Source organism: Lepidochelys kempii, chromosome 5, assembly GCF_965140265.1.
Source record: "Lepidochelys kempii isolate rLepKem1 chromosome 5, rLepKem1.hap2, whole genome shotgun sequence".
Lineage (NCBI taxonomy): Eukaryota > Metazoa > Chordata > Testudines > Cheloniidae > Lepidochelys > Lepidochelys kempii.
Genome location: NC_133260.1, coordinates 92,424,657 through 92,440,439, shown reverse-complemented (window position 1 = coordinate 92,440,439; position 15,783 = coordinate 92,424,657). Strand labels below are relative to the sequence as shown.

The 15,783-nt window shown below is 38.4% G+C and overlaps 1 protein-coding gene across 4 annotated transcripts in view; it reads right to left on the bottom strand.

Annotated features, from left to right (window-relative positions):
- KIF27 (kinesin family member 27) overlaps positions 1 to 14,650 on the bottom strand; it is a 44,268-nt gene extending 29,618 nt beyond the window's left edge. For 2 of the 4 annotated variants that reach the window (XM_073345058.1, XM_073345061.1), the window contains exons 1-5: positions 14,561 to 14,650; positions 12,036 to 12,104; positions 10,773 to 11,149; positions 8,019 to 8,219; positions 4,052 to 5,028 (exon numbers count right to left, since the gene is read on the bottom strand). In XM_073345058.1, the coding sequence (XP_073201159.1) occupies positions 4,052 to 5,028; positions 8,019 to 8,219; positions 10,773 to 11,070 (1,476 nt within the window). In that variant the 5' untranslated portion in view covers positions 11,071 to 11,149; positions 12,036 to 12,104; positions 14,561 to 14,650. Of the gene's footprint in view, positions 1 to 4,051; positions 5,029 to 8,018; positions 8,220 to 10,772; positions 11,167 to 12,035; positions 12,105 to 14,193; positions 14,443 to 14,560 lie in introns of those variants that run through there. The other 2 variants (XM_073345059.1, XM_073345060.1) reach the window with 2 other exon arrangements.
- Between the last annotated feature and the right edge of the window lie 1,133 nt (positions 14,651 to 15,783).

Sequence of the window (15,783 nt, the reverse complement as noted above, 5' to 3'; positions counted from 1 at the left end):
GGCCAATTGTTAACATTATTTAAACTGATCATCCAAGCGATTTATGAACCATTACAAGATAGAACTTTATTCTGACTGTGTGCATCAAAGCACTGAAGTGTCTCTATCACTTCAAAAGTTAACTGACGCTTCAATTTCCTGGCCCACATTGGACCGGTAACATCATTCAGATTCCAGGCAATCGCTGAAAACCAAGAATTCTCCACTTCATATTCTGACCTGACTTAATTAATAGTAGAGAAAATAACAGCTAATAATAAAGATAAATATGCATGTTGTGGGCGAGATGTGAGAATAAGTAGTATGTTGTCCATTTACTTCCTTTTTGATTTTACATTCAAATACCAGAAAGCTGCACTCTTATGTATATGAAAGAAAATACAGCTACATCAAGAAACTGTTACAATAAACTATGCTAATTGTTAAAACAGAAGAGGACAATGAATTAACGTAAAGAATTTATCATATCCAAATAATTTTACTTAACATTCATAGGGAGGAAAAAAACATCCTGATAAATCTTACTTAATTTTTCCCATTATAGGGGTATATTTTTTTAAAAATTAAGATCAAAATTAGAATGTTATTATGATTTGCATTATTTATGAGGAACAGTAAAGTGTAATATGAATATATACTTGGAACTATTCACTGAGGAAGCATATTTTGACAAACTGAGCTGGAAATCTTAGAACATTTTTCCCTGCTCTACTATATTCTTGTTTATGTTGTATAAATATAGTTTAGCCACTGCTAAAGAGGCAAAACAGGATAATTCTCAGTGCTTGAAACACAGCAACAAGAAGGAGGAGTGGTTTGCCTGGCAACCTTACCTGTAAGCAATTAAACATGCACCCTAGACTCTCCAGAGAAGTAGGAGGTTTAAAATAATCCAGAGGGGGAAATCACAAGCAAAGAGAAAGATCATTCAGAGTTAAAGGAACCAAGAGTAGATGCATATGTTTCCTTTTAAACAAATTAAAAGAAAGCAATTGGAAGACATAATTTATATAGGCATTTCCCAAGAGAGAGTCTATAAACTGCATCAGAATTCATGTGCAAACCTCAAAGTAGGTTTCCCCAACAAAACAAGCATTTTGTTGCACTATTTATAACACATAGGAGCACAGATTCCTTCAATCACAAGATATAGACTCAGATTAGATTATTGTTGTTGACCTACTATTAATATTCTTATTCTTTTAATGCCACTTTCAGTCAGTTTTAAACTCTTGATTCAAATGTCTTAAGTTACACCTTTAACTTTTGATTTGGTTAAAGCTGCATGGTTTAGTGTACTTTTTATTATCCATACAAAGCGTGTTAACATAACATTGTTTCCAAAAGTTCCACCTGCTAAGAGGCTGTCCCCCAAGAAGTTATGTATGTTTATCATGTAATATTTTTGGGGGGAGGAGAGGGGGTAGTCATGATTGAGATGGCAAAGAGCTCGTCTCTCTCAGCAGGTCATTGTCTAGCACTATTATGAGCTGAAAGGCTGCAACCTTATGTCTGCCTCTGAGAAAGAACTGTTCAAAGTTGCCAGCACAAGAGTTCCTCTCTCACCTCCTCCTAGATAGCAGTCCTGCTGGGAATCTCATACCTTCTTCAAAATTCTCACCTCAGCAGGAGAATTGAAAAGAAATGTTATGGCACCAAAAAGCAGAAGGCTGATATGTAACACAGAAATACACGTCCAAGGAGTGCTATGATAAGAAAACCTGTGAATAATGGATAACAAGAAAAAAACTGCAGTTTTGAGAAACACTATTTTTTTTCTTGAACGTTACAGCTCTCAGTCAACTAAGGATTTGACAAGTAAAAGAAAAACAGCTTTTTGTCAGTTATTTTTATTTTTGAAGTAGGCCTGTTAAGCAATTAAAAATTAATTGTGATTAATCGTGCTATTAAACAATAGAATACCATTTATTTTAAATATATTTGGATGTTTACTACATTTTCAAATATATTAATTTCAATTACAACAGAGAATACAGAGTGTAAAGTGCTCACTTTATATTTATTTTTATTACAAATATTTGCACTGTAAAAAACAAAAAGAAAATTTTTCAATTCACCTCATAAGTACTGCAGTGCAATCTCTTTATCATGAAAATTGAACTTACAAATGTAGAATTATGTAGAAAAAAACTGCATTCAAAAGTAAAACAATGTAAAACTTTAGGGCCTACAAGACCATGCAGTCCTACTTCTTGGTCAGCCAATTACTCAGACAAACAAGATAATGCTGCCTGCTTCTTGTTTACAATGTCACCTGAAAGTGAGAACAGGTGTTTGCATGGCACTGTTGTAGCTGACGTTGCAAGATATTTATGTGCCAGATGTGCTAAAGATTCACATGTCCTTTCAGGCTTCAACCACCATTCCAGAGGACATGCTTCCATACTGATGAGGGGTTCTGCTTGATAATGATCCAAAGCAGTGCGGACTGACGCATGTTCATTTTCATCGTTTGAGTCAGATGCCACCAGCAGAAGGTTGATTTTCTTTTTTGGTGGTTCAGGTTCTGTAGTTTCCGCATTGGAGTATTGCTTTTTTAAGACTTCTAAAAGCATGCTCCACACCTCATCCCTCTCAGATTTTGGACGGCACTTCAGATTCTTAAACCTTGGGTCGAGTGCTGTAGCTGTTTTTAGAAATCTCACATAGGTACCTTTTTTGCGTTTTGTCAAATCTGCTGCGAAAGTGTTTTTAAAACAAACATGTGCTGGGTCATCATCCGAGACCGCTCTAACATGAAATATATGCAGAATGCGGATAAAACAGAGCAGGAAACATACAATTCTCCCCTCCAAGGAGTACAATCACGAATTTAACTGATGCATTTTTTTTTTTAAAATGAACATCATCAGCATGGAACCATGTCCTCTGGAATGGTGGCCGAAACACGAAGGGGCATACAAACGTTTAGCATATCTGGCATGTAAATACCTTGCAACACCAGCTACAAAAGTGCCATATGAATGCCTGTTCTCACATTCAGGTGACACTGTAAATAAGAAGCAGGCAGCAGTATCTCCTGTCAATGTAAACAAACTTGTTTGCCTTAGCAATTGGCAGAATAAGAAGTAGGACTGAGTGGACTTGTAGGCTCAAAGTTTTACACTGCTTTGTTTTTGACTGCAGTTATGTAATAAAAAAAGGTCTACATTTATAAGTTACACTTTCACGATAAAGAGATTGCACTTCAGTACTTGTATGAAGTGAACTGAAAAATACTGTTTCTTTTATCATTTTTACAGTGCAAATATTTGTAATAAAAATAATATAAAATGAGCACTGAGCACTTAGTATTCTGGGTTGTAATTGAAATCAATACTGAAAATGTAGAAAAACCTCCAAAATATTTAATAAATTTCAATTGTTATTCTATTGTTATAAGTGTGATTAATTTTTTTAATCACGATTAATTTTTTTGAGTTAATCACGTGAGTTAACTGCAATTAATTGACATCCCTATTTTGAAGGATAGCTTTTATTATTCTTGCGAAGGACTGACTTAATAATAAGTACTAGGTTAGACACTGATACTTGACACGACAGCGTTGAGGCCAAGTAAGTAGGTAGAGTGGATACAACTTGGCATCAGATGACCTATGTTGTCAACTTGTCTGTGGCTTTGATACATTGAGTTATACTGGTGGGATATAAAAAGAGATTTCTCACTTAACTTGACAGTTTCAGTTATCACTGTAAAGGAAAGAACTAACGGATGAGAGGTCATCATACTGTTATTCAAGCTCTTTAAAGCTGTAATGAAAATTCATTAGCCCGAGCATAAAATCTATTTGCCCACCTCTAACACAATGATGATTAATGTTTTAAATCACCTATCAAAATGAATAACTCACCCAAGTGAGCAGGCAAACAGAATTTTGCAATGCTGCTATTATTTAACTAGATCAAACCCTAGATAAAATGCAGATGATAGGGTTAAGTATTTTAAAACTTTCAAAGTCTAATGTGAATTCTACTAGTGGGCTACCCTTTCATGTAACAATACTTAAATTAATAAGTTATAGTTTAATACCTGGCATTTTTTTAGTTCCCTCTTCAGTTGAAGAATTGTAATATGATGTGGCTCTTCTTGGTCGCTTCCAATTCCACTATCAGTTCGTGGCATGACGAGAGCTACCTTCCTTAGCTCCTGTGCCATGTTGATCCAATCCTGCAGCTTCTCTTGTTGACGCCTTGTTAGGCTGGCAAAGTCATTTAGTTCAACTAGAAAGGGAAACGCTTCCTCTATGCAATTTCTGTAGTTGAAACATTCCACCTGAAGCTGGGAAAGCTGCTCCTCAAGAGAATGAATTCGAGTCCTATCTTCACTCATATCCTGTGATCCCTGGCTAGCATGGCTCATTACACTAACCTGCTGATTCTGCAAAGCTTCCCGGAGCAACTTGATCTCAAGTTCCATTTCATCAATCCGGTCCCGCTCAGGGTTGTAGTTTACAACTGGTTTATTTCTAATATTCTTGGCTCTGTTGGCATATTTGAGGGAATTTAAAGACTCATCAAAGTCAGATGAGGACGGATTTATACATGTTATCATGACCGTCTTGGCGTTTCCTCCTAAGGAGTCTTTCAGAATACGAGTAATTTTAGCATCCCTATATGGGATATGTACACTTTTTCTCTTTGGGTCTCCAAGAGCACTTATCACATTTCCCAAAGCCAACAAGCTACTGTTGATCTGAATTGATTCCTTGAACCGTTCACCAGTGTTCCCTGTTTTTGTCACCCTTTCTGATCCTGCCAAGTCCACAAAGTGAAACTTAGAAGCAATGATCTGGCCTGATCTCAGAGATAAATCTTGCGCAGCAGCTACATTTTTCAGAGACTGTGTAGGTCGTTGCTGACAAATATTGATGGTAAAAATAGCATGAGATCGGCTGGAGTGCTCATTCATTTGTGTCGTACCTGTGTGGCGAGCTGCATTCCCACTTTCTAAAAGGCTCATCACTTCATCCACGCTTTCCACTTGGAAATCCTTGGCACCAACAATCACTACAAACATCAAGCCCAGGAAAGCATGAATAATGGGTTAACACTAAGTTCTCAGCAAAAGTTTACAGAAAAACAGTTTTTAGATAAAGTCATGAATAGTCAAACTAATCCACAAAAAAACACACTAAAAATCCAGCAAATAAAATTAGCTATAATAATGTGTACAAGTTCACATTAGCATATGAGCTCACAGCAAATACCTACAAGAAAAAGTTATATTAATGGAAGCACTGCATACAGCATATTAAACCTGTAGCGTATGTATAAAATATATATATGTACTGTTAAAAAAATGCATTTTTACCTTTTTACAAAAAAGCTTGTTGAGACTTTATTTAAATCAATTAAAAAAACAACAAATGCAAGGTTACAGTGAAGATGTTAAACAAACAAAAGATAGAAAATTCAAAGTTATGGTTCTCACAACTTTGTCACTTTATACCTATATATTTGTATTATTGTCTATCAGCCTAATACAACAAACGCTTACATTTGTGAGTAATTTTACTCATGTGAGTAGTCCCACTGAAGTGAATGAACTATTCAGAGGCTAATTTGCAGGATTGGACCAGAGGGTATTAATGTTTATACTTCATTACATCTAGGAAATATGACCAAGTAACACTTACTTCAAGCAATTAATTTGAATTTCCTGAGCTCTTCAAATGTTTACATGCAGGTCTGTGCATACACAAAAGAACTGAGTGCAAAACTGGAGGACAAGATGATGCCATACTGAAAAATTGGGCCCCATGTGCAAGGGAGCATTGTGCCATGTTGCCTTGTGAGAAATTAGGAAAAAAGCCAGTGTATCCCAGTGGTTCTCAACCAGGGGTACACATACCCCAGGGGGTAGATCAACTCATCTAGATATTTGCCTAGTTTTATAACAGGTTACATAAAAAGCACTAGCAAAGTCAGTACAAACTAAAATTTCATACAATGATTTGTTTATACTGCTCTATATACTATACACTGAAATGTTAGTACAATATTTATATCCCAATTGATTTCTTTTATAATTATATGGGAAAAATGGGAAATTAAGCAATTTTTCAGTAATTATGTGCTGTGACACTTTTTTTATGGGTTTTTTTTTTTGTATTTTTATGTCAGATTTTGTAAGCAAGTAGTTTTTAAGTGAGGTGAAACTTGGGGGTACGCAAGACAAATCAGACTTCTGAAAGGGGTTGTCAAGGTTCCTTCCCCACTCTGAATTCTAGGGTACAGATGTGGAGACCTGCATGAAAACCCCCCAAGCTTATTTTTACCAGCTTAGGTTAAACCTTCCCCAAGGTACAAACTATTTTACCTTTTGCCCTTGGACTTTATTGCTGCCACCACCAAGTGTCTAACAAATATATAACAGGGAAAGAGTCCGCTTGGAAACGTCTTTCCCCCCAAAATCCTCCCAAACCCTACACCCCCTTTCCTGGGGAAGGCTTTATAAAAATCCTCACCAGTTTGCATCGGTGAACACAGACCCAAACCCTTGGATCTTAAGAACAAGGAAAAAGCAATCAGGTTCTTAAAAGAAGAATTTTAATTGAAGAAAAAGTAAAAGAAGCACCTCTGTAAAATCAGGATGGTAAATACCTTACAGGGTAATCAGATTCAAAACATAGAGAATCCCTCTAGGCAAAACCTTAAGTTACAAAAAGACACAAAAACAGGAATATACATTCCATTCAGCACAGCTTATTTTATCAGCCGTTTAAACAAAACGGAATCTAACGCATTTCTAGCTAGCTTACTTACTAAGTTCTAAGACTCCATTCCTTTTCTGTTCCCGGCAAAAGCATCACACAGAGAGAGAGCACCTTTGTTTCCCCCCCCACCCCCCAAGTTTGAAAGTATCTTGTCTCCTCATTGGTCATTTTGGTCAGGTGCCAGCAAGGTTATCCCTAGCTTCTTAACCCTTTACAGGTGAAAGAGTTTTTCCTCTGGCCAGGAGGGATTTAAAGGTGTTTACCCTTCCCTTTATATTTATGACAGGGGTACAGTAGCCTGGAAAGGTTGAGAGCCACTGGTGTATCCCATGTATACCACAGAATTTTACTTCATTTGAAAACATTTCTACAGTCAATATATTTGCTATCTTTGAGGATGCTGTCATAGCAAGCTCAGAATAATTAACTACAAAGAAGCTATGTTTAATTCATCACAGCAAAACAAACAAACAAAAATCCAAAATGTATAAAAAAATTTATCTTAATGGTGATAAAGGTTTCATGCTTGAATAACTTAAACACAGCTATATGGAATTTTACAAACTTGGTCTAAGAACAAGAATGAGAAATCTCAGTTCAAAAGGATAATTCCCCCCCACCCCAGTTAAAACGGACTGAAAATAGATGCTTATAATGGAAATTGCTTCTCAGCCGTAACTAGAACACTGTGGTAGCGATTCCATAATATGCTGCTTAAGGACCAAGGATTTTCTGAACAGCTTCCGCACCTCCTAGGTCTCTGTTTAATTGGATAGTTGAAAATACAGAAGTAATAAAGAATATTACTGTCCGAGATAGATTTTCCCCAGGATTTTACTGATGAATGGAAAGAGCTTGTCATAGAAGGATATGTGGTCAACTGAGGCTGATTAGAAATTTACGTGCATAAATGTTTGTACTAAAGAAGAGTAACTGATCCCTGCACAATAGTTTAAAATTTATTGATGGATTATTATTCAAAAACCCGTGTTCCACCAAGAACATTCTGTCATTCATCCATTTCAAAGCCACAAAGACTAGCAGTTTATCTCAGTATCAGACCATTCAAGATGAACTTTACATTTATCAATAAAATGTATCCCTACAATAGATCTCCCCTCGTTTCATAATATCTGTAATTAATAAGTGTTTTTTCTTTTAAGAGAAGACAAGAACATTTGCATTTGCTTTCATAAACTTGCACTTAGAACGAAATATTCTTTCAAGCATATAAGTAGGAGCAAATTTAATAAATTTTTGAGTTCAAATAGGCTTCTCTACCTGTGTTTCCCTTTTCATCTTCTCTGATGTGTAAATCTTTCATAGAAGTCTCTAACTCCAGCAGATCTCTGAGTTCTTCCTTGTAGACCTCTATATAAGATACTTTCACACTGAAGTCAATATTATGGTTTTCAGAGATGCTCTGAAATAGTTCCTGTATAGCACGTGGAATGATACCTTTTTCATCCTCTCCAACCGATGCTAAAATATAAACAGAAACGTCACCAGACTTGCAGTGAATATATCTTTAGTACAAACTATAAAGTTTAAACTTCTGAAACATGAACAAAAGTCTGTGGCCAGTAGCGCTAAGCCACCCATGAATCTGAAGAATTTAGTCCTGTCAAACAGTCACAATATATCAATACTATTGAATGGCTGAATATTTGTTTACAATCCTTAACAGGATTCATAATCAAGCTCCAATAAATTACTTGTTAATATAAACTGGAGGGCAACATGATGGGTGGTTCAGGAGTCAAATGCATCACTATTATAAGCCTATATTTCTCATGAGCCACATTTTACACTCAGTGATTACTGATGGCCAGGACATTGCACAATTTTACGACAACCTCAATTTTCAGTAGATACCTCTTGCTCCAATAAGGGTACAACAGTAGTTCAGTAAGTTCCCATGTGCCGGAAATAGAAGACAATATTTAGGAGCACTTCTTGTTCTTTCAACCAACATATGGCTCACCAATGCCATGTCAAACTCCTGCTTTTAAATATCAGAAAGGATCTCAGATGTTACTTATTCCACAGTATGGAAATTGGTTGGGCCTTGATGAGAGGCTTCTGAGTGGCTCACACCTTCTAACCAAGAAAATTAGAAATTGTCCCATCTAATCAGTGACTCAATAGGTATATATGAAAAAAATTGCTGAGCTTTGAACAGCTTTGTACTGTGGCACCTGCTATTTAATGCTTCTAGGTAACTCAGGCTTAATATTCAATAACCATGGTTAGTCAAAAGATGACAAGAAATTAAAAGAATTAAGAATAAAGAGGATTTTAATTTTTACTGAGATTTTTAAAATAATCTATTTATATCCACTTGGAAAGGTGAAATTAAAAAAAGAACTGCCATGTTATAATTTGGGATTTTCTATTAGGAGAATTAACACCTGAAAACAGTGAACATGGTCAAGGGAGGGAATCTAATCTTCAAATGATTCAATTTAAACACAAAAAAAAAAAGATAGTACGACCCAGTTAGTCGGAAAGATAAAAGACTGTTTTCCATATTTTAGAATAATATGCTGATTACCTGATGATGTCGCCAATATTTAAACAGCAGGAGTCTAATCTGGAATCTTGAACCACAAAGACATTGAAATAAGAAATGTCTTACCATCTTGTTTTCTATTATAAAATTCTACAGCAGCAGCATGCTCTAACAGGAATAGAATTCCAATGATAATAAATAATAATAATAATGTCTGATAACTCAGAATGATGATGGTTAAGAGAGTTGTCATTTCTGGGGTAATTTTGCCAGTAAAGATCAGATGTTTGCCATTTTAAACCAAAATTCTGATCTCTATGATACTGATCTCATACTAAAAGTGTATCCTTTTTTAGGCCATCAGATGAAGACAAAGGGCCAAATTCATAGGTGAGTCTAAAGGAATCTAAGGTGGTGTACTTCCTACCTCCTGACATCCTCAACATGTAAATGACAATAATTTCAAACTTCATTACACTCAGTTTGAGTCTAAGGAGAGGCTACATCTGTGTAATTTTCATGCTGAGGGAACCAAAAGGAAGTGTATATTACAATGGCCTAGACTCACTCAGATTCACTAATATACTAATGCTAAAATAATATTTTCTCAACTCTTACTTTAGATAAAGATGTAAGCAGACTCTACATTGAATACTACATTCTGAACAGACTCTTACAGTGCTCAAATGAATTATTTGAAGAGCACAAAAATATTCTGGGCACGCAAATACTATAGTGATGGATATGCTAGAAATACCTAAAGTAGATTAGATAGATTTGCTCACCATTGCTTTTTTTAGTTAATACCTAATAAAGTTAAGAGCAAACAGGTTAAAATAAATGAGATCTTGATGCTCAAGCACAGGCTGGGATTAAATTTGGAAGATGAGAGCAAATAGTTGCACATCTAAAACAATCCTATTTTAAATGTGGGTCAAATCCAGAAGCTCCAACCAACCTCATATCAGTGGCTGGCACTGACAATGTTGGGGGTGTGTGGAGGAGGAAAAGCACTTCATATGACATTTCTCAGGGTTCTTGAGTACAGTCTAATTTAAGGTAAACCCCTGTTCTGGATAGCTCATCTCACTGATGTTTAGTCAGAAGAGTATATTAGTTTATAGCAGTGTTCTCTATTAGCCTTTTAACTGTTTTCTGACAGTAGCACAGAGCTTAGATACTATGGCAATGAACACTGTAGAAACTTCTCAGATATAGATAGACTGTAGTGCTCTCTATGCTGCATAGACACAGTTGTTGGAATTATTTATTGCAAGTTGAGCCAGCCCAGTGTTCTAATAGGAAAAGTCAATCAAGCAGCAAAAAACAAACAAAAAACCCCACACACAAACAAAAACCTAACAGCCAGCCTGAACAACTATTTGCCTCAGGTGTTTAAAAATACACCTGTAAAATATAGTTATTTCACAACTATCACATAGCCTTCCATGTATTATTTATTTGGTTTAGGCAAGTACACTAGTCACAAATCACAAAAACAAATTAAACTTTCCAAAACATACCAATGTGACCTCCACCAATGGTGTACGTCTTCCCAGACCCTGTCTGTCCATAAGCAAAAACTGTAGCATTATATCCTTCAATCAAAGACACCACTAAAGGCTTAATGCAAGTTGTATAAACTTCATCTTGAGTTGAATTTTTGCCAAATACAAAATCAAACGTGAAGACACGGTCTTTCCCAATGATAACTTGTTGTGTGTTTGGAACCAGTCTCATGCATACTTGATGGTTGTGAAGAATCTCTTTGGAAAGCAGAGGTCTTATTCTTATGGCAACTTTAACTGGAATCTCTTCCATGACAGCCTCCAATTTTAACACTTAACCTGAAAAATTTTCTTATGGTTCTTGTCTTCACAGCATTCTCAATCTTCTGCATCTAAGAAACAAAGTTTTCTGAAATACACAGTGAACAGAAGTTCATTTCCCAGTGACTTAGTTAACTAAACTGAGTGAGTTTCTGTCCTGTAAAAATGGCATAGAAGGCTCCAGTCCCATATTCCTTCAGTTTATAGGTAATTTTCCCCCCCTCTTAATTACCAGACCAGCAAATTCGACCTGGAATCTGAAAGCCAAGTGATTTCTTTCTGGACATGGCATGATTACATTAAGTCAGCTGTTCTCAAACAGGGGGCATTCCCCCCTGGGGAGGCTTGCTAAACTTTCTATGGGGGTACAGCGAGCCTTCCCGTTCACTCACAGGGTTACAACACCACTCAGTGAAATTTAGCCCATCTGCCACACCATCTGACAGTGGGGTGGCTAGGACAAATTTCACCGAGTGGTATTGCGACATAGAGCAATGCCCACTAGCACTCTTCAATGCTGAAATTGAGAAATACTGCCCTGAAAACTTTGTGGATACTAAGGCATGTGCTTTTAAAAGGTTTCCTAGCCTATGCACAGGACTGATTTATTTCTAGTAGAATTCCCTTTATTGGAATCAATGTATTAATAGCCCCAATTCCACCTAGATTACATTGGAAAGTCCCATTTTGTAAGGATGGGGAGGGGAGGTGGTGGAATCTCCTTCCTTAGAAGTTTTTAAGGTCAGGCTTGACAAAGCCTTGGCTGGGATGATTTAATTGGGGATGGGTCCTGCTTTTGAGCAGGGGGTTGGACTAGATGACCTCCTGAGGTCCCTTCCAACCCTGATATTCTGTGATTCCAAGTTAAAAAAAAAAGTTATGTGGGAGGATGGCATAATTTCAAAAAGGTTGAGAACCTGTACATTAAGTAATAGAGACAGCACCGTGAGAGCTTACTTATCAATTCTGTTGATGAAGCACGTGCTCAGAATTAATCCAACTCACTCTCCAATAGCTATATTAGCTCTGTAGGGGAAACAGAAGTAAAAGCACATTAAAAATGTCTTCCACTTACATAAGATAAGTAGACAGGACTTGAAAAGCACACGGGAAACAGATTAGTTGCATATGACAAGAAGGTGTAATTTTAAATACTTCTCTGATTATTATACTTTAAGAAGCCTGATGCAGAAGTCAGGCCTTTTTAATCAGTGTTAAGTACCTACCTAATTAAAATGACAGTTTTGTTTTTTGTTTTCATTTGTTTTTTGAAAACAGGTAACTTATAGCAATTGTGGTTCCTTGTGTTGCCCTCTGCATATTCACTCTTATGGGATGTTCCTCCTCCCACAGCTACTTTCAAGAACCTTCTGGAAAGCTGAGTTTGTCAGGCATGGATGGACACCCGCTCAGGACACCAAAGGTTCAGAGTTTAAGTTATGGAAAGGCTGCGTGACCACAACCACTTCAGTTCCAAGAGTCCCATGAGAGCAGAAATGAGGGGAAGAAGTAGTTCTTGTGGGTTGCATTGTTTGCTAGACTTCCATATATAGGAATACGTAAAGGCTAGCTTGTCATATAAATAGTAGGTATGGATTTCCTGCCTTTTAATACTTTAGAATCAAAGCCTAAATAAAAAGTTTTATAACTAGCTTTTTCTTGAGGTTTGGTGTAACCACAAATTTAGTATCACTTTAGTATTGGATATGTTCACTGTCATGATCACTTTTCACGAACTATATTCTGCAGTTGCAGAGAGATGGATCCAAAGGTCTAAAAGATGTTTTCACTATTTTATAAACTGGACCCCTATTTAAGTATTCGTTTTTAATTGACAATAGTGAGTGGAAATGAGTGCCCCAGGAATCAAACTGAAAGCAGAACAAGTAGTAGATTCCAAGTGGCATTGTACTGTAGCTACTATATATGGGAGGGATGGGGAAGAAGGATTTGTTTGTTATTTAAATGGTGCCTGTTTATAGAAAGAGAGATGATTTCCCTATATAAGGAACTTACTAGGGTCTCATAACAATATTATGTACACTGTTGGTTACTGAACTTTTTTTAATTAAAAAAAAGCACACAAAACTCTCAAACATAAGAGAGTCCAGAGTTGGGGCAACAGGGGTATTAGATGAAATATCTTACAAGATCACTTCTAAACATTTTCAGCATAGACAAAAAAGTCTTTAAAGAAACCTGATTGTGGTTTACAAATACACAGAATAGAGTCTCTCTACAAGCATAGAGCACAGGTACAACCGTTTGTAGTATGCAGAGTAGAAAGAATTCTATTGTCTGATGGCTCAGCACAAGCAAACCCCAGTCCACACAAATAAAATATTTTTTGTTTTTTTTAATTATTTCTACACAGAATTGTTTTTAGTCTGAATGAAAATATCATGAGCTCTTTAGAAACCACTAACTGAAATATAAATCAGTATTTATACCTGCCAAATGTATTAGCTTTTACAGTATTAAACAAACAAACAAACAAAAACTACCTCCATGGACCATTACCTTGTTATCACAAAGAATTTTGGAAAGTTGTGGAAAATACAATGAGTGCAGAGCCTTTAATTAATAGGGGATCAGGTCTCTAAAATGAGAATCAGGAGATCTGACTTCTGGGTTCATTCAGCTTTCATGTTAATATTTAGCAACTGAAATATTTAATGCAAGAATATGGCTAAAAGTTCTTCCTTTGTTCACCTAGTGCCAATATTATGCACATGTATTATGCTAATATATTTACTTATTATCTGAAATATTGTATTTCCCCATCCTCCCCCAGACACACACCACAATCCGAAAGACAGACTGGCACAGAGATGTAACATAAATATATAATTTTAAGAAGTCTATTATGAATTACTCATATAACCAGTCATAATACACATGCAGATGTCACAGTTTGTCTCTCTGCTCAATCATTATAATTAATTATTATTATTAAAATCGGGTGCAGAAATCATCCTCAGACTAAACCTGGGTTCAGCTAACAAAAAAGCCCCTTTGCTGCACTGTGTTTGGAAAGGGGTCCCCTGCGTGGTGTGGTGCCAGAAAACCCTTGGGAATGCCATTGTAGCTCCCTAACCCAGTGCTCGAGAACCACCTGCTAAGACAGGGCGCAGGCCTGGAGGGACCCAGGAGACTTGGCTCCCAGACCTGGCTGTGCCACTGGCCTTGGGCACGTTGCTTAACTTCTCCACCCTTCTTCAGCGCCCGGCCTGTGACACGGGGATCAGGCTGCTCCTCCCCGGCGCGGCTCCTCGGCTGAGCAGCGTCACTGCTCGGTGCTATGCCCGAGCAGGACGGGCAGCGTGTGGCTCCTACCGGGCCGGGGGGTGCCCAGCTTTTCTCCCTTTTCCTCTCCCCTTGGGGAAGGCCCCACGCCGGCCCGTCTGCTGGCGGGGCCGGTGCCAGGCACAGGAGAGGGCTGGGAAGGGAAGCACCGACCCGCGGGGCTGCGGCAAACCCACCTGCTGCTGCTGCTGCTGCTGGGCACGGGCGGAGAGTGATGCAGGCCGCTCCCCACCACTCCCCTTCTGTTTACACGCGGTCACCAGGCAACAGCGGAACCTTCCGGCCCGGCGGCGGTCAGCGAGTCCGAGGCCTCTGCCGCCCCCAAGAGCGGCGCTTCCCGCCCCGCCCGGCGCAGTGCCCCCTACAGGACCCTGCGAGCGCCGCTGCCCGGCCGCGCCGCTCCGGTGAGAGGGTGGCCCTGCAGGAGGCCGCCCCCGCCGCCGGCTTCAAGCCCCAGACCCGAGCGACTGGCTGCGGGGCTTCGCCTTCCGTCCCACTTGGGCCCATGTGAGGAAGCTGGGCCTCAGTCTGCGCCCCCTCAGTCTGGCTCAGCTCAGGCCTCAGCACCTCCCGCCGTGCCACAGGGCTCCCTCCCCGCCACCAGTTGGGGGGGGGGGTCCACATTTTAATTTAATTTTAAATAAAGCTTCTTAAACATTTTAAAAACCTAATTTACTTTACATACAACAGTGTAGTTATATGTTCTAGACTTATAGAGAGAGACCTTCTAAAAATATTAAAATGTATTGACTGGCACACGAAACCTTACATTAGAGTGACTAAATGAAGACACAGCCCACCACTTCTGAAAGGTCGCTAAGCCCTGAGCTGGAGCCACTCACCCCAGGCTAGGTCTCCAATGGCCATGTCCCTGCTACATGTTCAAAAATCAGGCCTCAAAATATCATGAGACAAGAGTGGTTGTTTTTTTCAGTCTTAAAAAAAAAATTATGCCTTGGCACATCTGCTTTCTGAGCTGCTGGAGAGGGGTAGGTGGAGGGACGAGCCTAGGGCAATCCTGATCGAGCTGCTCTCTGCACACTTCCCCCTCCCCGGGGTTAGAATTGTACTTTAAGAACAAAAAATAAAGTTGAGATTCTCAATCATTGGCTCCAGAAACTGTGGCTTTAAATAAACAACCAAATATTGCAAGACTTGTGATAAAATCATTAAGAGTTGGCAGGATGGCATCTATCTCCCCTCATCAGTTGCCACTTGCTACAGGTTATGCTGCTGCCGCCTATCTCCATTTCACTTAGCAGCTGTTACACTGCCACCAGGCCCGTCGTCATAACTCACATATTACCCCACCCCATCACAGCCAACCATCATGTTACACAGCCATGTCATGGGTTGCGCAGCAACTCAGCTGGTATTTTGCCACCAGATCACATTACAC